At 34.9% G+C, this 22,521-nt stretch overlaps 1 protein-coding gene across 1 annotated transcript in view; it reads left to right on the plus strand.

Moving 5' to 3' along the window:
* Window positions 1-22,521, plus strand: part of ZC3H6 (zinc finger CCCH-type containing 6) — a 64,741-nt gene that overhangs the window by 39,922 nt on the left and 2,298 nt on the right. Inside the window, exons 4-11 of the mRNA XM_028122460.2 lie at window positions 7,292-7,541; window positions 9,880-10,013; window positions 14,328-14,444; window positions 15,084-15,195; window positions 15,913-16,022; window positions 16,431-16,684; window positions 18,120-18,616; window positions 19,139-19,372. Of these exons, the coding sequence (XP_027978261.1) occupies window positions 7,292-7,541; window positions 9,880-10,013; window positions 14,328-14,444; window positions 15,084-15,195; window positions 15,913-16,022; window positions 16,431-16,684; window positions 18,120-18,616; window positions 19,139-19,372 (1,708 nt within the window). The remainder of the gene's footprint in view (window positions 1-7,291; window positions 7,542-9,879; window positions 10,014-14,327; window positions 14,445-15,083; window positions 15,196-15,912; window positions 16,023-16,430; window positions 16,685-18,119; window positions 18,617-19,138; window positions 19,373-22,521) is intronic.

Below are 22,521 nucleotides of genomic sequence, written 5' to 3' on the forward strand. Positions count from 1 at the left end.
CGATTCAGGGTCTTTTCTGATTCCATACAAATTTTAATACCCATCACCAGGCTAACCCATCCCCCCACCCCCCTCCCCTCTAGAGCCCTCAGTTTGTTTCTCGGAGTCCATAGTCTCTCATGGTTCGTCTCCCCCTCCGATTTCCCCCCGTTCATTTTGCCCTTCCTACTATCTTCTTTTTTTTTTTTACCTAAAGTACTTTGTCGTTATTTAGCATTGTTTGTGGTGCAGTTTCACTGTCAATAAAATCTCTTAGCTTTTATATATTGGTTTCACTGTTACTTTAATAATTTTGTTGTAATGGCTTGTAAAAAGTTCTAAGAATAGTGCAAAGAACTCCTGTATATCTTTCACCCAGATTCCCAGAATGTTAACATTTTACTGCATATGCTTTGTTTTCTCCTTTACCTTTCTTCCCTCCTCTTCTCTTTAGAGGATCTAATTTGTCATTAAACCCATCTACTAAATTCTTAATTCCAGTGTTTGTATTTTTCAGATCTAGAAATTTGATTTTTTTTCAAATCTTTAATTTTATAGTTCCCAGTTCACTGCTAAAATTCTCATGTCTTATTTTTTTTTAAGATTTTATTTCTTTATTTGACAGAGAGACTCAGCAAGAGAGGGAATACAAGCAGGGGGCGAGGGACAGGGAGAAGCAGGCTTCCTGCTGAGCAGGGAGCCCGATGCTGGGCTCAATCCCAGGACCCTGGGATCATGACCTGAGCCAAAGGCAGACGCTTAACAACTGAGCCACCCAGGTGCCCCTCTCATGTCATTTACTTGAAAATAACAAGCGCAGATATTTTAAAATCTGTGTTACATGCATTTCAGTGTCTGGAGTCTGTTTCTATTACTAGTTGCTTTTAGCTGTTCGTCATGCTGATCTTATCTCCTCATATGACTAGGTTTTTTGTTCGCTTTTGTATTGTGTGCTGAGCATTGTGTTTGCAAAATACGGTGCATTTGGTAGAAATAATTTGAGGCCTGAGATGATATTAATTTCCTTCAGAGAGGATTTTTATTTGCTCCTGAAAAATTTTTAGTGACCCTTACAAACTTTATTCCAACTTCAGGGTTTGAAACTCTTCTTGGCCACCCAGATGATAGATTGGACTGTAGTCTCTGACCCACATTTTGAGATTGACCCAAAACTGGTGGGTGGGGGTTACTAATAAGGCTTCTATTTTTTCTAGACTCTGGATTTCTCCTTTTGTTCCCATAGATTAAAGGGGTAGTCAGAAGTGCTCTTGAACCTTTCAGCTGATTTTTCATGTTGGGCTGATGCTTTCAGAGCAAAAACCGCTCCAGACGCTGCTCATTTCTCATGATTTTCATCTACTCCATGGATATTAATGGTCCAGTAATCCCTCACACGTTTGATAGCTCTCTGATGTTTACAGTGGATTAAAAAAAATATTGTCTGTCTTTTCTACATTTTTTAGGAGGAGAACTGACCTGAATTATTTAGTCTGCTAGGAGAAAAAGTTCAGTACCATTTCCTCCACATAATGTTTTAGAGTTGACTCACTGAAATTAGAAAGTACCCTAAGTACCTCCTAAAAATTCTGTTTTCCTAGATAACAAATGCCTGCTATATAACTTCTATAATTTAGGCCAAAAATAGAATATAGAATTAACATCTAGCTATTACATTTGAGGAGTTAGTATATCTTCCCTTTTCCTTATCCTTGTTCAAGGCCTCCCATTCCCTTATTTCATGTTTACAGTGATTGTTGTGGGACCAGTTTCCATTTTACAGAAAGCCAGTCTGCCCTACAGACATTCTAGCCAAGTATATAGCCTCATAATCAGTCAGCAGAGTGATTGGAGAAACTGTATCCTAAGTGTAGAACTTATAGGCTTTTTCATTTCTGTTATCTTCTTGCAGGAAGGCTTTAAAAAAATACTTGCTAGATCCTTGCTGATGAATGCATTTTGTTTGTTCCAAATGATGAACATGTGAAGCATATAGAGATACTCACCTAGAGAACTGGGGCTGCTCCTGTAATGTCATCCATTTAGTGCTTCGTGGAGCACTAGCACTGCATGGGTGATGCCCAGACCCAAACATTAGAGTCTTTCACTGCAGAAGGAGCCCTGGGATGGGGGGCAGGTTTGCATCATTAGAGGGCTATTAGGAATATTTGCAGTTGGGAAAACTAGCTAGGGGTATATATAGAAAGTTTAGGGATAATTCTATTTTAAAAAGTAGGAATATGGAGATTATTTTTGTAAAAGCTGTGAAAAATCAGAGAATTAAATTAATATTAAGAATTAAAAGTTTTTGGGGCACCTGGGTGGGTCAGTTGGTTAAGCGTCTGCCTTCAGCTCAGGTCATGATCCCGGGATCCTGGGATTGAGCCCTGCATCGGGCTCTCTGCTTGGCCAGGAGCCTGCTTCTCCCTCTCCTTCTGCCTACCGCTCTGCCTACTTGTGCTCTCTCTGTGTCAAATAAATAAATAAAATCTTAAAAAGAATAATTAAAAGTTTTTGGGGCACATGGATGGCTCAGTCAGTTAAGCATCCGACTCTTGATCTCAGCTTGGGTCTTGCTCCTCAGGGTTGTGAGTTTAAGCCCCCCATTGGGCTCTGTGCTGGGTGTGGAGCCTGCTTAAAAAAAAAAAAAAGACTTAAAAGTTTTTATAACAAGCATCTAATCTGCAGAGAAAAATTCATACTCTTTAAAGAGTACTCTTTAGTCATAGAGTATTGAAATATATCATTGAAGAATTAATAGAATCACATTTTTTTGGATGATTTGCTTTTTGATGTTGAGTTGATAAGTTCTTTATATATTTTGGATACTGACCCTTTATCAAATATGTCATTTGCAAATATCTTCTCCCATTCAGTAGGTTGTCTTTTTAGTTTTGTTAGTTGTTTCCTTTGCTGAGCAGAAGCTTTTTATTTTGATGTAGTCCCAACAGTTTATTCTTGCTTTTGTTTCCCCTACCTCAAGAGACACATCTAGAAAGATGTTACAGCCAGTGTCGAAGAAATTACTACCTGTGCTCTTTTTTAGGATTTTTATGGTTTTATGGTTTCAGGTCTCACAATTAGGTCCTTAATCCATTTGAGTTTGTTTTTGTGTATGGTGTAAGAAAGTGGTCCAATTTCAGTCTTTTGCGTGTATCTGTCCAAATTTCCCAACACCATTTGTCCTGTCCCAGGACCCTGGGATCATGACCTGAGTTGAAGGCAGACGCTTAACTAACTGAGCCACCCAGGTGCCCCAAGACTGTCTTTTTCCCATTGCATATGCTTGTCTTTTTGTCAAAGATTAATTGACCGTATAATTGTGGGGCTATTTCTGGGCTTTCTATTATGTTCCATTGATCTATGTGTCTGTTTTTGTGCTAGTACTATACTGTTTTGATTACTACAGCTTTGTAATATGACTGGAAGTCTGGAATTGTGATACCTCAGTTTTGTTTTGTTTTTTTTTTCAAAATTGTTTTGGCCTACTCGAAGTCTTTTATGGTTCCATACAAATTTTAGGATTGTTTATTCTAGTTCTGTAAAAAATGCTCTTGGTATTTTGATAGGGATTGCATTAAATCTATAGATTGCTTTAGGTAGTATAAACATTTTAATGATATTTGTTTTTCCAATCCATGAGCATGGAATGTCTTTCCATTTGTTTGTGTCATCTTCAATTTATTTTTTTTAAGATGTTATTTATTTATTTATTTCAGAGAGGGAGAGAGCGAGAAAGTGCAAGCATGAGTGGGGGGGGAAGCAGACTCCCCGCTGAACAGAGAGCCCGATGTGGGGCTTGATCCCACCTGAACTGAAGACAGACACTTAACCGACAGCCACTCAGGCATCCCTCATCTTCAATTTCAATTTCTTTCATCAATGTTTTATAGTTTTCAGAGTACAGATTTTTCACCTCTTTGGTTAAGTTTATTCCTAGGTATTTTATTATTTTTAGTGCAATTGTAAATGGGATTGTTTTCTTAATTTCTCTTTCTGCTGCTTCATTATTAGTGTATAGAAATGCAACAGATTTCTGTACATTGATTTTGTAGGCTCTGTGACCTTAATGAATTCATTCATCAATTCTAGTAGTTTTTTGGTAGAGTCATTAGAGTTTTCTATATATGGTATCGTGTCATCTGGAAATAGTGAAAATTTTACTTCTTCCTTACCAATTTGGGTGCCTTTTATTCCTTTCTCTTGTTTGATTGCTGTGGCTAGGATTTCCAGTACTGTGTTGAATAAAAGAGGTGAGAATCGACATCCTTGTCTTATTCCTGACCTTAGGGGGAAAGCTCTGTTTTTCCCTTGAGGATGTTAGCTATGGGTTTTTCATATAAGGCCTTTATTATGTTGAGGTATGTTCCTTCTAAACCTACTTTGTTGAGGATTTTTATCATGAATGGATGTACTTTGTTAAATGCTTTTTCTTCTTCTATTGAAATGCTCATATGGTTTTTATCCTTTCTCTTATTGATATGATGTATCACAGTGATTGCTTTGTGAATATTGAATCACCCTTGCAGCCCAAGAATAAATCCCACTTGAATGTCATGAGTGATATTTTTAATGTATTGTTGGATTCAGTTTGCTAATATTTTGTTGAGGATTTTTGCATAAATATTCATCAGAGATATTGGCCTGTAGTTCTCTTTTTTGGTGGTGTTTTATCTGATTTTGGAATCAGGATAATGCTGGCCTCATAGAATGAATTTGGAAGTTTTTCTTCCTCTTCTATTTTTTGGAAAAGTTTGAGAAGAATAGGTATTAACTCTTCTTTAAATGTTTGGTAGAATTCACCTGTGAAACCATCTGGATCCTGGGCTTTTGTTTATTGGGAGTTTTTGGATTAATGAGTCAATTTCATTGCTAATAATCAGTCTGTTCAAATTTTTCTATTTCTTCCTGATCAGTTTTGGTAGGTTATGTGTTTCTAGGAATTTATCCATTTCTTCTAGGTTGTCCAGTTAGTTGGCATATTTTTCATAATATTTATTCTCTTACAGTCTGTTGTGTTTCTGTGATATTGGTTGTTATTTCTCCTCTTTTGTTTCTGATTTTGTTTATTTGAATCTTTTTTTTTTTAATGAGTTTGACTAGAGATTTAATCAATTTTGTTGTCTTTTCAAAGAACCAGTTCCTGGTTTCATTGATCTGTTCTATTGCTTTTTTAGTTTCCTATATCATTTATTTCTCCTCTAATCTTTATTATTTCCCTCCTTCTGTTGATTTTTGGTTTTATTTGTTCTTTTTCTAACTCCTTTAGGTATAAGGTGAGGTTATTGAGTTTTTTGTTTTGTTTTGTTTTGCATCTTGAAGTAGACTTGTATTGCTAGAAACTTCCCTCTTAGAACTGTTTTTGCTGCATCCCAAAGATTTTGGACCATTGTGTTTTCATTTTCAATTGTCTCCATGTATTTTTTTGATTTCTTCTTTGATTTCTTGGATGACCCACTCATTGTTTAATAGCATCTTATTTAACCTCCATGTATTTGTGCTCTTTCCAGATTTTTTCTTATGATTGATTTCTAGTTTCATAATGTATTATGGTCAGAAAAGATGCATGGTATAACTTCAGTCTTTTTGAATTTGTTGAGACTTGTTTTGTGAGCTAATACGTGATCTATTCTGGAGAGTGTTCCATGTGCACTTGAAAAGAATGTGTATTCTGTTTTAGGATGGAATGTTCTGAATATATCTATTAAATCCATCTGGTCTAGCATGTCATGGAATCACATTTTTTAATAAGAGGAAAAGTCAACATCATTCAACTAATTAATTAATCTTCACCTTAATCTAAGTAATTATTTTTATTTTATTTTCATAGTTTTTTATTAAAAATGTCAAACACTGCCTTTTGGCTACAATTATAAATCCCTTTCTGAATTTCTGAAGTGCTAGATGAGAATAGTTGATTTTAAAAACAACAAACAACAAAAAAAATTTCTAAAACACTGCTCAAGGGACACCTGGGTGGCTCAGTCAGTTGGGCACCTGCCTTAGGCTCGGGTCATGATCCCAGGGTCCTGGGATCAAGCCCCACATCGGGCTCCCTGCTCAGTGGGGAGCCTGCTTCTCCCTCTGCCTCTGCTGCTCCCCCTGTTTGGGCTCTCTCTCTCTCTGACAAATAAATAAATGAAATCTTTAAAAAAAAAACAAACACTGCTCAAAATAAGTCAGAAGCCTAATACAATATCTTTAAAATTTTAAATTGATGAGCTAATTGATTTTCTTGGTATGTTTAGTTAAGTGTTTTTTTCTCTATTTTATAATTACTGAAAAGATCTTAATATTTCCCTGCATTTTATTAAAAACTCATAGTCTCATGTTGGTAATCTGCCAGGGCAGACAGTATTTTTATATTGTATTTAAAATGTGCTAAGCTGAAAATGAGTCATGGTCTGGGTTTTGCTAGATCTTTAAACTGTAATTAGGTGCATTTTTTTCTTTCTCTCTTTTAAAAACATTTGACAGAAGATATGACCGAACTAATACAAATATTTTAGTGAATAGAGATGGAATTGAATACTATCATTAAATAAAATTGTAGGACTAGGGGTGCCTGTATGGTTCAGTTGGTTAAGTGTCCGGGTCCTGATCTCAGGGTTGTGAGTTCAAGCCCCGCGTTTGGTTCCATGCTACTTTAAAAAAAAAAATTGTAGGACTAAAGTATATTCTTAGTTTTCATATGTTTTAGTAAAATAAATTATTAATAAGATTAATAATGTATAGTATAATAAATATTTCCTAATGAGCAATTTTTTCACTAAATGTTTTTAACTTTTAGGGAAATCCTTGTTAGGCCTCAGATATAAACATTTCCTTTTTCTAAAATTTCCACACATTTTTTTTTAATTAAGTATAATATGCTTAAATTTGTCATTTGGGACAATATTAGGAGAATATATATTTTCTTCCACTTCAGGCTATTTTACTGTATTTTCCATATTTTCAAAAAGACTAAATTTTTTGGAGAAGGAATTCATGTGTAATGGTGTGGGTTTTTGAGTATACTTTTATACTCATATATTGAGACATGGGACCTGGAAAACAAAAAGTGAACAAAACACACTCACCAGCAAGATCTATGAACTTTAGAATGTTTAATAATACCAGAGTAGCATTTAGCTTTTTGAACTTTAAATACTTTAGCTTTAAATACTGTCATAGACAAGTACTAACCAAGAGTTAGAACTACAACCATCTTCCCCTTCTTTCTCCAAATTTCTGAGGGAAAACAGATGTCCTGTATTACTATCAATTCATTTATTTAACTGAAAAATCCTGATAATGATTGTCCATTTTCACTTAGCATGGACACTTATCAGGAAGCTACATGACATCAAAGAAGAGCCAACATAACAAAAAATTTAAAAGTAAAGAGTATGATGAGTACAGTACGTACAGTGATGACAACTTCGGCACCTACAGTCAGGAGACAGACGAAGATTTTGCCAGTCAGCTGAAACAGTACAGACAAGCTAAAGAAACCTCAACTACAGCTTTAGGATCATCATTTTCTAAAGAACCAGGGAAAAAACAAAGAATGAAAGCCCAGCAAGGTAAGTGCAAAATTGTCAGTCTGTTTTTGAATAGGAGAGCCTTATTACAACAGGCAGCTGTGGAGTAACAACTTAAATTTCTTAGTCCCTTCTCAAGATCAGCTTGTTCCCATGGTTCCTGAATTTGTTTTTCTTTATTTTATAGATTTTGAGGACAAACATCTACAAATATTTCAGTCTGCATGATCTCTTCATATTTGAATTAGATACACTAATATTTTAAAAGTATATAAAAATGTAAAACAACTTTCCCATTACATTTTTTCCCTTTCCTTGTATAATGATATCAGTATACTGAAAAAATGGCTTACCTTTTTCAGTTATTTCTGTTACTCTGTGCATCGCTTTATATTTTAGACCTATAAAGACAGAATTCTGGGGAGCTATTCTTTTATTAGACTTTAAAAGATGATGATCATCTTTGCTGTGCAAATGTACTTACACTTAGGATTATGGATATCCTTCAAGATTGGAAATAAGAACATAAACTAAGAAATTTCCCAAGTGATCATCACTTCCTCTGCTGTATTGAGGCACATGATCCCTGGAGAGACCAGGGCAAGTTGCCATAGAAACTATGGGTCACATAAAAGTCAAATCAACCTTACAAATTGTCCACTCAATGTCTGCTTCAAGAAAACTGGAGCAAGATGAGGCTGAGGTGAAGGAGTGAGCCCCTAACCCAATGTTACTATACTTTCTATATTGTTGAAAAAAGGAATCAGTTATGAGTAAATGTGATTGTTTTTATGACTTTATTTTTTCTGGATTTCCTAGCAAAATTCCTTTGAAAAATATGAATCCAGGCTTTGCTGACCTAAAAAAGGAAAGGAATTTGTCTGTGCATATGCTATTGTAATTAGTTAAGTTTGTTCCTGAAGTCTAGACATAGTGGTGTCAGGAATCATTCCACTTGGGGAATAAGGGAACATAGAGAGGTTTTGCTCATCCATTCCCACCTGGGGTTTTCCCTTTCAGGCTCTTCCTGTTTGTTCTGTTAAAGAATTGAGTATTCTTTTATTTTGGACATTCATTTCCCCCCCCTCAGTTATGAAAGTAATATATGGTCAGATGCAGAAAACTTTTTCCATGTGTGGAAACAATAACAAAGATCAAAGATAAAACAAAAATACTTTGAATCCCTACACCAGATATAATTACTATTAATATTTTTGGTGTACATTCTTCCAGAATTTTTCTGACAATTATTTTTAACAAAAAACTATGCATACTGTTTAACTTGTTTTTTCCCTTAACTATGAATTGTATCATTCTTATGTTAATTAGCTTTTAATGCTAACATTCTATTCAATTAAATAGATATACCATAATTTGTCTAACAGATTCTTAGGTTTGTGTGATCGTAATCACTTGAGATTTAAGTTGCACCCATTTTTTTTTAAATTCTGTGATTAGCCCTATATATTTATACATGTCTCAAAGAGCATCTTCACAAATATTTTTTCTTAAGAATAAATTCTAAAATGCAGAATTGAATCAAAAGATGTAGCCACACATTTGAAAATTTTTTATCCACATACCAAGTTGATTTCCAAAAAGTTGATAGACCAATTTATAACACCCCACCAGTGTGTGAAAATGCCAATTTCTCCAAATCCATACCAACACTATTCTTTGAGATAAAAATTGGTATGTTATTTTTAAATTTTTAATTTCTTTTATTTCTTTTTAATGAAGTAAAACATTTTTTCATATATTTATTTGCTGTTCTGTAGGTTTAAGATCACTTAATACATAAGAAAATGTATGTTTGATGTGACTTTGGTAGAATGAGAAATGACTCTATATAGTAACTTACCATCCTAATACATAATTTTTGCAATTTTAGATACTTTTAAATGCTAAGTGTTTTAAAAGTAAAAGACAAGTATAAATTTTACTTGGAAATATATGTGATACCTACTCAAAATTATCACTAGAAACTCAATTTGGTCAAATTAACCACTAATACCTACAATGTCTTCCTTAAGGATGAATATAATATTTAATTCCCTTAAAAACAGAAAGCCTTGTTATTTCCTATTCAAAGGAAAATTGAAAAGAACAAAACTAGCTTTGACTTCTGTAGCCATGTGTATTCTGGTGCCTTGACCTCCTTATTGTTAACATCCCTTAAAAAAAAAAAAGAATGAGAAGCACTACCTGGAAAGTAAAATGTAAAGATTTAATTAATTTTTTTTCACTGAATCTAGAGAGGAAGAAAAAAAAATGCACTGTATATTATAGACTATTTAAAATATGCTGTTCCCTATAAACTGATAGGTTGACAGGTATGTTGTTTTTCTATAATATTTGAAGTACATTTTAACTCTTTTAGGTATTGAACAGAGGGTTAAAACTTTTAATGTTGGTCGTGGACGTGGTTTGCCGAAGAAAATCAAACGCAAAGACCGTGGGGGAAGAACCAATAAAGGGCCTAATATTTTTTCAGGAATGGATGACTATCAAGAGGTACTGAGAATTTATAGATAATGAGGAGAGCTTTACCATCTTTTAACCTATTTGGCTGCAAAGAAAGCATTGTGATTTTAATGCTACTTTCCTAGTGAATGAAAAATTTCCAGCTAAGATCAAATGAGTATAAATAGATTCTAAAAAAAGAAATAAAAGAATTGTTGTTTTAATTAGTCCAGATACTAGTATAGAGATGTAAATTTAGGTGACCTTGAAATAAAATTAATGTGTTTGAAAGCACCTCAAAATAAAACTGGTATGTCGGAAAGCAAAAATGTGATTCTAGTAGTTCTCTGTTGTACTTTACTTTCCTAGGAGTCATCTTCCCCAGATGCAAAGGGCAGTAAAATGCTAATAGCTCAATATGAAGCATGGCTAATAAGAAGGGAGATACTGTAGCGGTAAATTAACTTATTAGAACTGAAAGCATTGAAAGAGAAGAAAAGGCACTATAAATGGTTGGAAAGATGAGTTTGTGTACATTGTGAATAGTAAATAGTGAATAAATATATGTTGAATTGAATTCTGAACATGTACATTTCAGCCTTGTTGCGACTCTTGGGATTAAAGTGGTCCAAATCCAGTGTTCTGCCACTGTTCCAGTAAGATTGATTGAATTATACAGAGCAAGGGTAGGTTATTAAAAGCTACAACCTTGAGTGAGAGTAAAGGGATAGCAATATATTGTAATGTGAAAATGCTTGATTTTCTGATGTCTGGGTTTAAAGATAAGGGGCAAAGATTTCTTTCTTTCTTTTTTTTTTTTTTAAGATTTTAGTTATTTGACAGAGAGAGAGACAGTGAGAGAGGGAACACAAGCAGGGGGAGAAGCAGGCTCTCCACCGAGCAGGGAGCCCAGTGCGGGGCTCCATCCCAGGACCCTGGGATCATGACCCAAGCCAAAGGCGGATGCTTAGTGACTGAGCTACCCAGGTGCCCCAAGGGGCAAAGATTTCTTAATATGTACTCCTTACTATACTATTTAGGGAGATGTTAATAGGTATGACCTAAAAAAAGAAGTTCAGGCCCAAATAAATTTGTGAAACCCAGCATATGCCAGTCTACTCTTGGGGATTCTCAGTTGACATTAATGTATTAAAGGCTTCTTGCAAATTAGGTATAAAAAAGCCTGTTTTACTTTGTTCAATCCATTGTTTTCATATTTTACTTGACCCTGAACTTCCCCCCACCCCTGCCCAATCTATTAACATTAATTGAGCCAACTCACTGTTCCATGCAATAGCAGCTTTGGAAACAAGCGTAGAATTTCTGAGTAATTGTAACCTGCCTGTCCATCTTCCTACATTCCTCTAGAGTGTGCTCCTTTCCCTAGACCAAATTAATATGAATGCTATCTGAAAGTAAGCTTTCTCCTATATCCAATAGGTACACACTATGCTTGGAAAAAAAATTAGCTTCCAAGAAAGTGTGCCTTTGAACAAGTCACTACCTGAATCTGAGCTTCAATTTGCTTAATCTGTAAAATGAAAGTATGGTATTAAATTAACTCTAAGGAGACTTTCAAGCACTAACATGTTTACAGATCTGGATTGCAACTAAAAGATTCTTTATCATGTTATAGAAAATCAGAATAAATTTTTTCTTTTGCATTCATCAGATTTAGAATATTTTTCCTTTTGCTTACTAAAATTAAAATATTATCAACTGTGTCAGTTTATTGGCTGTCAAGAGAGATTTCTTGTTATGATTCCACTCAACCAGGAGAGTGCCAGATCCCAAGCAAGTAGCTCCTGTTCGGGAGTGGTCTGGGGGAAACCTATCCAGGGTAGAGTGAACATGCTAGAGTGGCCAACAGAGATCCATTTCCATCCTTTCCAGGGAGTGTGAGATCTTCCCAAAGCCAGATAAATTCACAGATACCTGCATGTCCACACGAACTGTCTTGAAAACTCTGTGTGGTCACAGAACAAGTAAATTTTTGATTTGAAGGACTTACTGATTCTGTTGGCCATAAAACCTCCCTTATTTTTTTCGTATTTATAACAGCTATTACATTTTCTGTAAATACATATTATTTTGCTGGCAAATCTTTTCGTTCCCTCTTCCTTATATATTTTTAAAAATATTTTATGCTCTTGTTCCTTATGCCAATATAATACATCTTCTAGAGTAAATACATTTTAAAATAACCAAATAGGTACTTTAGTTTTCCCTCTCTCCATCTTTCCTTTCTCTCCCTCTTTCTTGAATTGTGTTTTCTTAGAGGTGGTATGATACAGTGCAAGAGTTCTAGCTATCTTGACCGCTAACTTGCCATACGACCCTTGGCAAGTCACTAATTTCTCTAATATTCACTTTTCACATTTGTCTAGTGAGGCTGATGAACTAAATGACTTCTGTGGTTCTTCCAACTCTTATATTACAAGAGATCTTAGGGTAGAGGACATTCATGTTGCTTCTACAGGCTTAGACTTAAAAGATCAGATCTTCTAGGCATGTTATTTTGTCCTAAAATTTAATTGTTAAAGCTGCTTTAGATTTTCTAGAATATCTTGATTATAATTAGGTTTCTCATGGTTATGGATACTGATATACTTTCTACTCATTTAAACTAAACTAAACTACTAAACTAAACTGAAAAACAAAATAAAAAAACCCACTATCCTCTATTAAAACAATGAGGCACATGATTAGAAAGTAACATAGAATGCGTTATTGATGAAATAGAGGTACAACTTGGTGCATTTTTCGGGGTGGTTTTGGGGGTTTTTTGGTGATTACTTACTATTTTACTTTTCAATTTCAGTTATATTCTCCAAGTTGGCCTATTGGTTTTGTATAATGCATTCTCCTTGGCTTCCTATTTTATTATGGCCACCATTCTTTGTACAGAAGGCATATGTGAGCTGGTCATTTATATCTACTTTTTCTAAATGAGCCTGGAAAGAAAATGTTTGTGAGTCAAATTTACATAAATTTAAGACATTTTAAATGATCCTGTCAAGAATAGTATAAGCAATTTCATTGTGTTTTCCTGGGGCAATTTGGGTATACTTATATTTTTTAAAAGAACCTATAGGATTATCTCTTTTCTTGGTGTTTTTGTACTTTTTTTTCCCAGAATTCTTACAGTAAAACATATATTTCAAATGCGAACGCTGAGGATCAAATTTAAGTCTAGCCATGCTTTGCCTCAAGTGTTTGCTCTGAGGCAGTTTCCTATTTTCAGTAGGTTGTGTTTTGTTCTCCATCTCCTAGCAAATTGAAGGAAAGGGAAACAAATCAAATTAGAAGAGCAAATAGTTATTGTGAGTTCCTGCTATATACAAAGCAGGGTGCATACCAGGTGTTTGAAAAACAGTGCTATTTTTTCAGAGCTCATGAATCTAAGTCCTTAGCATGGCTAAGCATCCTGCTCTTGTTGCTCAGTCTTCTTGTACTCATAGCAAAAGTTGAATAGGGGTCTAAGGAGAAAGTAAGGAAAACAGGTAGGTAGGGCTGTGAGAATTTCTACCGTATACTTCTTTTTGTTATTTTTTAAAAGTTAAAGGAAATACATCCTCCCTCTTTTTTTTTTCCTAAAGGAAGTACAGAATAACCACACATGCAAAATATCTCTAATTTTTTGGAGATCCATCTAGAGACATACACTATTAAACATGGGGTTATATTCTTTTAGTCTTTTTTCTTTGTATTTATTATTATAAAATTCAGATCAGTTTTCCACTTACTAAAGTACTGTGAACATTTTCTTATGTCCCCAAATTGTCTTTCCATCTCATCAATTTGTAATGATTTCATACTAATCTACACTGATCTGCATCATAATGTATTTGACTGGCTTCGTTGTTTGGGATGTGTAGAGTATTTCTAGGTGTCTGCTTGTTTGTTGTTTTATCATGTAAAGTAATTCTGCAGTAATTTTTGTGAATAAATGTATGTGTGCCTCCCTGATAATTCCTTCAGAATACTCCTGAAAAGTGCAAATTTTGTGTCGAACAGTATGGATATTATAAATCTTTTATAACATAGCTATCAACAATCACAAGAATGCACATTTAACATCTTTGCCAACAGAGTATTATTGTTAATTTTCAAGGTTTTCAAAATTTTATCTTAAAGTAATTGTACAGCCTCATTAAAATAGAAAGAGGGTTCTTTGCAACTGCTGGTAGCAGTGAGCAGTGTATGAGAAGCGTATCTCTCCAAGGAAGTGTATAGTGTCTGAATGTCCGCTCTTGACCACTTAAATAGTAGTTTGTACTGCTTTCCCAATCCATTTGACTATCCATTTTAGTACATATGTAATATTTCATATGTTGTATTCAAATGATTTTTTCTTTCTTACAGTATAGTAAACCAGGGAAAAAATGGAAGGTTATGACTCAGGAATTCATTAATCAGCACACAGTGGAACACAAAGGAAAACAAATCTGTAAATACTTTCTGGAAGGGAGATGTATTAAGGTAAATTTTGGGGGGTATCATAAATCATTTTAACTTCCAAAATAATCTTTAAGATGTAAAGTCTTTTTTGGGGATGGTTAGTTTTTTTTTTTCATTTCTCATACAGTTATAATAATAAAGCTGGTTCTCAAAACATATCTTCAAAGTGTATCTATGGAAATACTGTACATCAGAGCTCATTTAAGTGTATTCTGGGACAGTAATATAATTTGTTGAACTCAGATTTTATTTAACAAACACATAATGCTATGTGACAAGTACTGTTCAAAGTGGATTATTAATATTAAATTTTTTAATCTTTACAGCAACCCTATGAAGTAGTTATTGTTATTATCCCTGTTTTATACATGGCCAAACCAAGAGGTTAAATATGTGCCCACAGTAGCTCAGCTAGAAATGGTGAGTGCTGGTGGAACCCAGGCAGCAGCCTCTGAGGCCATGCTCACCATGCTGCCTCTGCACATAGCCACATCCACTGTCCTGGGCAAGACTTCCAAGGGATTGTTTGAATTATTATTAGATCATTATTTAAACACTGAAGATATGGCCACAATTCCACCATGGAACACCATAGAAAAAACTCAGTTGTTACTTTTTTTCTCTCTCTTTCTTTTTTCTCTTTTTTCTCTTTTGTGACAGGGAGATCAGTGTAAATTTGATCATGATGCAGAGTTGGAGAAGAGAAAGGAGATCTGCAAATTTTATTTACAAGGATATTGTACCAAAGGAGAGAACTGCATTTATATGCATAATATCCTTTATTAAGAAGATGTTAACCAAAATTTTGAGGTTGTAAAACATTACTGAGGTTTTTTAAAATCCCTAGAAAACTTACTTTGGTTTTAAATTTAAAATAGCTTCTGCTATGGTCATATGATTTTTTTTCTCTTGATCTTGTCAAAGTGCTGATTACAGTAATAAATTTCCTAAAACCCTACAGGAATTTCCTGAACTGTAAACCACCTAAAAATGGCATATTTTTCAATAAACTTCTGGATTTAATATTTTCTTTAGAAGTTTAAAATTTGTTTTCAAAATCATGAGGTAGCTTGGCTTATAGTTTTCATGTTGGGATATTTGACTTTAACATGACATTTCGAGCCCTTTTGTTTTCTTTATTGATATAAGCTCTTACTACAAAATTTATTTGCTCTGTCTACAATTTTTATTGTGGAAAGTAATGGAATTTACATAATTGACATACTGTAGTATTTGCTATAGCAATTATATTTTTTATTTAAAAATTTTTCTAGCTAAATATAGTAAGGAAGATTAAAATCTTTGTTTTGCTACATAATTGAAATATTTCATCTTAAAAATTAAATTGTCTAAACTGACATGATTGTAAAAAATTCAGTACAATATATAGTAATACAGCCTTATTGACTCAGTACAGTTATGTTTTTGGATTTAAAAATACTAGAGTTTGATTTTACTTATTAGTCTCTTCCTTAATATTTTTATTTACATGAATTTCCATGTAAGTTCTATCATAGTGGAGCAAAATGTTACCAAGGAGACAATTGCAAATTTTCACATGATGATCTGACTAAAGAAACAAAGAAACTTTTGGACAAAGTAAGTAATATTTGTGCACTTCAATTATTTGTTAGGTCTTACCACAGATTCATTTGACTTGAATCATATTTTATAAATCGTATTTCATAAAAGTCTCCTGAGAAATCAAGGATTTGTTATTTTATGTTTTAATCTATGAATGTAGTGTGTTAGAAAAGGAGAAATATTGGACTAGGAATTAAGAATCATTCTTACTCTTGTTCTGCCATTAAAAAGCTAAGGTACTTTGAGAAATATCCTTTACCATTTTGAACCTCATTATCAAAAATGAGTTAGCGCGCTCTGACCATTTTAACTTCAAAATGATATTTTTCTAATAACAAAACTGGTTTATTGAAGTCTTCACAGTTTTTAAATGTAAGGAAGAAAGCTTGTTTTGGAATAGTAATCTTTGCCAATCATTTTTAGGTGTTGAACACTGAAGAAGAAGCCACAAATGAAGATGAACGAGAATTAGAAGAACTTAGAAAACGGGGCATAACTCCTCTTCCCAAACCACCTCCAGGAGTTGGGCTTCTGCCAACCCCACCAGAGCATTTTCCCTTTTCTGATCCCGAAGACGATTTTCAGACCGATCTCTCTGATGATTTCAAGAAAATCCCATCTCTTTTTGAAATAGTTGTAAAACCTACTGTGGATTTAGCACATAAGATTGGGAAGAAGTAAGTTAAAATTCTCAAAAATGGCATCCTTTTTCCCCTAAAAGTTCTTATTAAGAAACTAACTTGTATTCCATGTTAATCATATAATTAAACTTAGATAGAGATAGCAGATACCTGGCATTTACCCCGATTGCTCTTCCTGCTTCCTCTTTGTCTCTGCCCTCTGCTGCATGCCATCAGTGCTTCTCTCTGTGGAATCCTTAACAGCTTCAGAAACCTCTCCACATAGTAACCCTGAAGGACACTGCCAGGTGGATGATGTTGGTATTTCTCCCAATTCGTTACGAGGCTACATTCGACATTGATAACATTTTCAAATAGTGGCATTAGCATGTTTCCAGAATATTTGATTCTTTTAGAGAATTATTTCCTTGGGCTATTAGAGGAAAACCTTTGGGTAAGCTGCATCCAGATTTGCATTTCCTAACAACACCATTCCAGTCCTGCGGCCCTTTCCCAGGGATGTGCACCTGGGCCTTAAGTCCATTGTTGATTATTTTAACCCTGAACACTCAGGAAAGCAATGAGATCTCAGCAAATGAGGAACAAGAAATCTACAGGAAATGTCACAGTTAATGTGAATCGTTAAAATTATTTCTGTTAAGGCCAGGAAGACAGGTGTGTCCACTGTTTGGCTAATATTGTAGATCAGATCCTACCCAATGCAAAAAGAGAAAGACATAATAGATGAAAGGTTAGAAATGGAGAGGCAGCTCATTATTTGGGTGGTTTCCCTTGGTAAACCTGAAGGAATCAACTGACAAAACTGTTAGAAATAGTAATTAAATTAGTAAGATGTCCAGAAGGAAGAACAATCAAAACCTAAAGGTCTTTTTATATGCCAGCAGTAATTGATGAAAAATGGAAAAGTTGTAAGTCTGTGTATGCCTAGAAAAAGTCTAGGAGAGAACTCATCAAAAAATGTATCTTTGGGTGGCCGGATTAGTGGTGATTCTTACTTATCTTTGTACTTTTCTGTATTTTTCAAAATATCTGTAAGCTTTAGAACAGCTGATGGTGTCAATTAAGACTGTGGGCTAAAATGAAGGCAAGATGCATATATTGATATTTGGTGTTTTCATTTGGGGATAAAGTAGAATAAACTTCTTCTTAAAAACACATTCTGGGGGCGCCTGGGTGGCTTAGTCAGTTAAGTGGCTGCCTTCGGCTCGGGTCATGATCCTGGGGTCTTGGGATTGAGCCCCGCGTCCGGCTCCCTGCTTGGCGGAGAGCCTGCTTCTCCCTCTCCCTCTGCCTGCCACTTTGCCTACTTGTGTTCTCTATCTCCCTGTCAAATAAATAAATAAAATTAAAAAAAAAAAACACACACATTCTGATATAGAAAAACACACTTAACCAATACATATTTAAAAATATAACATTCTTGTTTGCCTCTTTTCTTTGAGCTAAGAAATATTATTCTTTCTGTCTACAGGCCACCAGCATTTTATAACAGTACCTCACCACCAGGACCACAGTTTCAGGAAAGCAGCCCACATCCTCAACATATCTATAGTTCTGGATCAAGTCCAGGTCCTGGACCTAATATGTCTCAGGGACACAGTAGTCCTGTGATGCACCCGGGCTCCCCCGGACATCATCCATGCGCAGCAGTGCCACTCAGCCCACCTTTGCCACCTGCTCCACCTGGAATTTTAGGTCCTCACAGTCAAGCTGGGGTACTTGTTCAACCAGATGCACCTTTGACACCACCGAGTATGAGTGGTGCTTACCATTGCTCGGGCTTTCCAGAACACATGATGAAAGTACCTAGAGAGAATCACTGTTCTCCGGGTTCCTCATACCTGCAAAGTACTGGTGAAATGCAGCTCAACACCAGTTATGAGTCCCTACAAAACCCAGCTGAATTTTATGATAATTACTATTCACAGCATGCTGTACATAATTTTCAGCCACCCAATAACTCTGGTGGTAAGTTTACCTTTTCAAATAACTCATTTTTAATTTAAAATATTTGGAGTTCTCCATTTTTCATTAAAAACATGATAAGAGTGTATGTTTTTAATAAAGCTAAGTAAAATGTAATGAAATTGAAGCCATAAAATATATTTTAAATTTAACCAAACATTTGCTACACCAGAACTTTAGATAGCTTTAAAAAAATATTTACAATCGGGCGCCTGCGTTGCTCAGTCGGTTAAACGTCCGAGTCTTGGTTTCAGCTCAGGTCATGATCTCCTGGTCGTGAGACGAGCCCCACGTCCAGCTCCACACTCAGCATGGAGTCTGCTTGCCCCTGCCTCTCCCCTCCATGCTTTCTCTCTCTCTCAAATAAATAAAATCTTTAAAAAAAATATTTGCAATCACATAATAGTTTGGTAATCAAATGTAATTATTATTAAAGCTTCAATTTCTTATAATTTCTTATTATTCAATTTCTAGTGGAGTTCTGTGCTAAATCAGTGTCTGTGTCTTTCTGTGTTATGTGTATAGATGGGATGTGGCATGTTGACTTTGCCCAGCATCAGCCAACCATTGTTCAAGACTCCCCTAACCGTGCGAGTGGATCTGATGGCAGCAGCAACACGAAGGGCCACGGCCCCCTGCCTGCACAAGGCCTCCTCCCTGCAGTGCAGAGAGCTCTTTTTGTCAGACTTACTCAGAAGTACCAAGAAGAAGATGAACCAAGCAGCACCCAACCTCAGAGGGCACCAAGCAAGGAAGAAGGTGTGTCAGGTGTTATGATAGCATCTTACTTTCGATTACTCAGTCCTGAAATGCTCTTGAATAGGTTAAAATTTGAAAAATGAGCTCCTCTGAACTGTCTATTCTGTTTCCAATTTACCTTGTAGCTCGTGTCTGCTTGGAATTGATTGTGGTTTCCAGTGACAATAATGCTTTAGTAATTAATTGCAAAGAGTTTGACCTGAAGCAGTGAGATCTGAAGCTATAGTGTGAGGCCTGGACTGAAGCCTTTTTTATGGAAGAAAGAAATAGAACAGGAACCAGACATCTTCCAGTTCAGGAATTTTGACTTCTAGCCCAAGTTTAAAATGATTCAGTTATTAGAGAAGTTTCTATGGGCATAGGCTGTATACTTAAGATTCTACTATATTATGAAGGAATATTATTTTTAATATAAAAGATTATGTGGAAACCTCAAGTTTACCTTAGTGTTTTTGATATCAATAAGTATATAGCAATTAGTTAATTCAGTTAAGGAGAGAAAGCTTAATGCATCCAGTTCTTCTTATGTATTACAAAATTGATATGTTTGCCCACTTTTTTGTGTATATATATATATATTTTTTTTTTTATTAAGTAAATTACATGGCCAACGTGGGGCTTGAACCCATGACCCCGAGACCAAGAGTCTCATGCTCCACCAACTAAGCCAGCCAGGTGCCCGTTTGCCCACTCTTAAGCATAAAATTTATAAATATGTAAAACTAGATAACATTAGGTAGCTACAAGCTACTATATAAACATCTGTAGCATTAACTCTTCATTTATTTAACATCACAGGGAAATGAGGGATGCCTAATAAGTTAATTTCCTGTACAATTTATGTTTGCTCCTTAAAGTGCTAAAACTTAACTTTAAGAAAAAACAATTTTAATGATAATCTTTCTATAAAGTCTTACAAAAGTTTACATTTTCATAAACAAGAAAATTACAATTTTTCTGGATTTAAATTTTGTAGTATAATAATATAATTGGTGATGTTTTATGAAGATTTTTTCTCCGTATCCAGAAAAAATCTTGAACAGCTAGGTTTTTTTTTTCATTTAAATTCAGTTAATTAACATATAGTGTATTATTAGTTTCAGAAGTAGAGTTTGGTGATTCATCAGTTGTATATAACACCCAGTTCTCATTATATCACGTGCCCTCCTTAATGCCCGTTACCCAGTTACCCCATCCCCCACTCCCCTTCCCTCAGGCAGCCCTCAGTTTGTTTCCTTTGATTAAGAGTCTCTTACGGTTTGTCTCCCTCTCTGATTTCATCTTGTTTTATTTTTCCCTCCCTTCCCCTATGCTCCCCTGTTTTGTTTCTTAAATTCCACATATGAGTGAGATTATATGATAATTGTCTTCCTCTGACTTATTTTGCTTAACATAATACCCTGTAGTTCATCCATGTCATTGCAAATGTTAAGATTTCATTCTTTTTGATGGCTGAATGATGTTCCATGGTGTGTGTGTGTGTGTGTGTGTGTGTGTGTGTACACACACCATATCTTTTTATCCTGTCGATGGACATCTGGGCTCTTTCCATAGTTTGGCTATTGTGGACATTGCTGCTATGAACATTGGGGTGCAGGTGCCTGTTTGGATCACTACATTTGTATCTTTGGGGTAAATACCTAGTAGTGAACAGCTAGGTTTTTTGTGTGTTTATGTTCATATTTATAAATTTTAATGCCCTTATAATTTTAATCTGTCCTTTGATAAAAAGCTGATAAAAAGCTGTTAACTGTCATTTCTTATCTAATATTTCCTTTCCATTGGCCTATCTCTACTGGTGTACTTTCCTTCTGTTCTATATTCATTCTCATTCCAAAAAGGATTTAAGATGGCTTATGAAATATATTGATATGAAAGTCAAAATAAAATAGCATCTTTCTTTTGTGGATCAGATTTGGATCATCTTACCTATTTGGAACAAGTAACAAATTCTGTGAGGAGTGAAATCGCTATGCAGAAATATTTAAAATAATGGCAACAGGTTAAAGTGAATCACTAGTTCAGCTTTGGTCTTCCTGACATCAAAGAGAGGAATAAAAGAGATCTAGTGTCTAGAAGTAGTTTTTTCTGACACTGAAATATGAGTGAGACTTTTTTCCATTGGGTTGGGGTGCCTGGCTGGCTGAGTCAGTGGAACATGAGATTCTTGATGCTTGGGGTTGTGAGTTCGAGTCCCACATTGGATGGAGAGATTACTTAAAAATAAAGTCTTTAAAAACAAAACAAAACTTTTTTCCATTGTGATAATATAGTCTATACAATTTTAAACCCCAATTTCACCCTAAATACCAACGCCTGTTTTTTAACTCTGTTCAAACTAAATGTGTAACACTAAAGTTCCATGCAGTGGAAACATGTTAGTGAGCAGTGAGAGGAGTTAAATGAGAATATGTCCAATATTGTATTAATCCAAAATATTCTAGGATATATACGTATATATGTATGGGAGTGTGCATGTGTGTGTGTGTTTGTGTTACCAATTCAGAGTCATCGTATGTATGTTTTAATGGAAAGGAAGGAGACTCCCTCCTGTAGTATCAGTTTCTAATCCCTGCTGTACTACTAGAGAGAACACTTCTGAGAGTTAAGCTTCTTAACAGGGTGCTAACATACTAGGGTTAAATATAAACCTTCAGGAGTAAAGCCCAAAGTGTTCCCATAAAGTTAAAGTATATAAATTTCAGGATGTTAGTTTTGTTATTTTTACTTTTAAATGTTTAAATAGCTAATATATTCACATATGTCAAACATCTAAAAATATAATAAGCTATAAATGAAAAATCTCTGCCTCATACCTCATTTGCTTGGTTCCCATTGCTTCCTTAACCAGTACTATTAGTGTTTTGTTTTATTTCCAGATTCTTAAAAAATATTTCATTCTTGTTATCTTGTTAAATCCAGAGCTACAAAGCTTAAGTATTACTTGAATTAAAGAGATCCAAAACATTTTAGCATTCTTTTCCAAGAGTATTTTCTCTTCTTCCCCAAGTCTGTCATACCACACACACTCTGAGTTCCCTTTCGGCCAGTCCGAGTGAAAGGTCCTGACTTCTCCCTAACCGGAAGGACGTTACACATATTATAATATCACACCTCTTTCTTTATAGAGTATGATGACTAAATTGATC

The sequence above is a fragment of the Eumetopias jubatus genome, unplaced genomic scaffold (genome assembly GCF_037043125.1).
Source record: "Eumetopias jubatus isolate StellerSeaLion01/CBP00866 unplaced genomic scaffold, mEumJub1_p1.0 scaffold_9, whole genome shotgun sequence".
Lineage (NCBI taxonomy): Eukaryota > Metazoa > Chordata > Mammalia > Carnivora > Otariidae > Eumetopias > Eumetopias jubatus.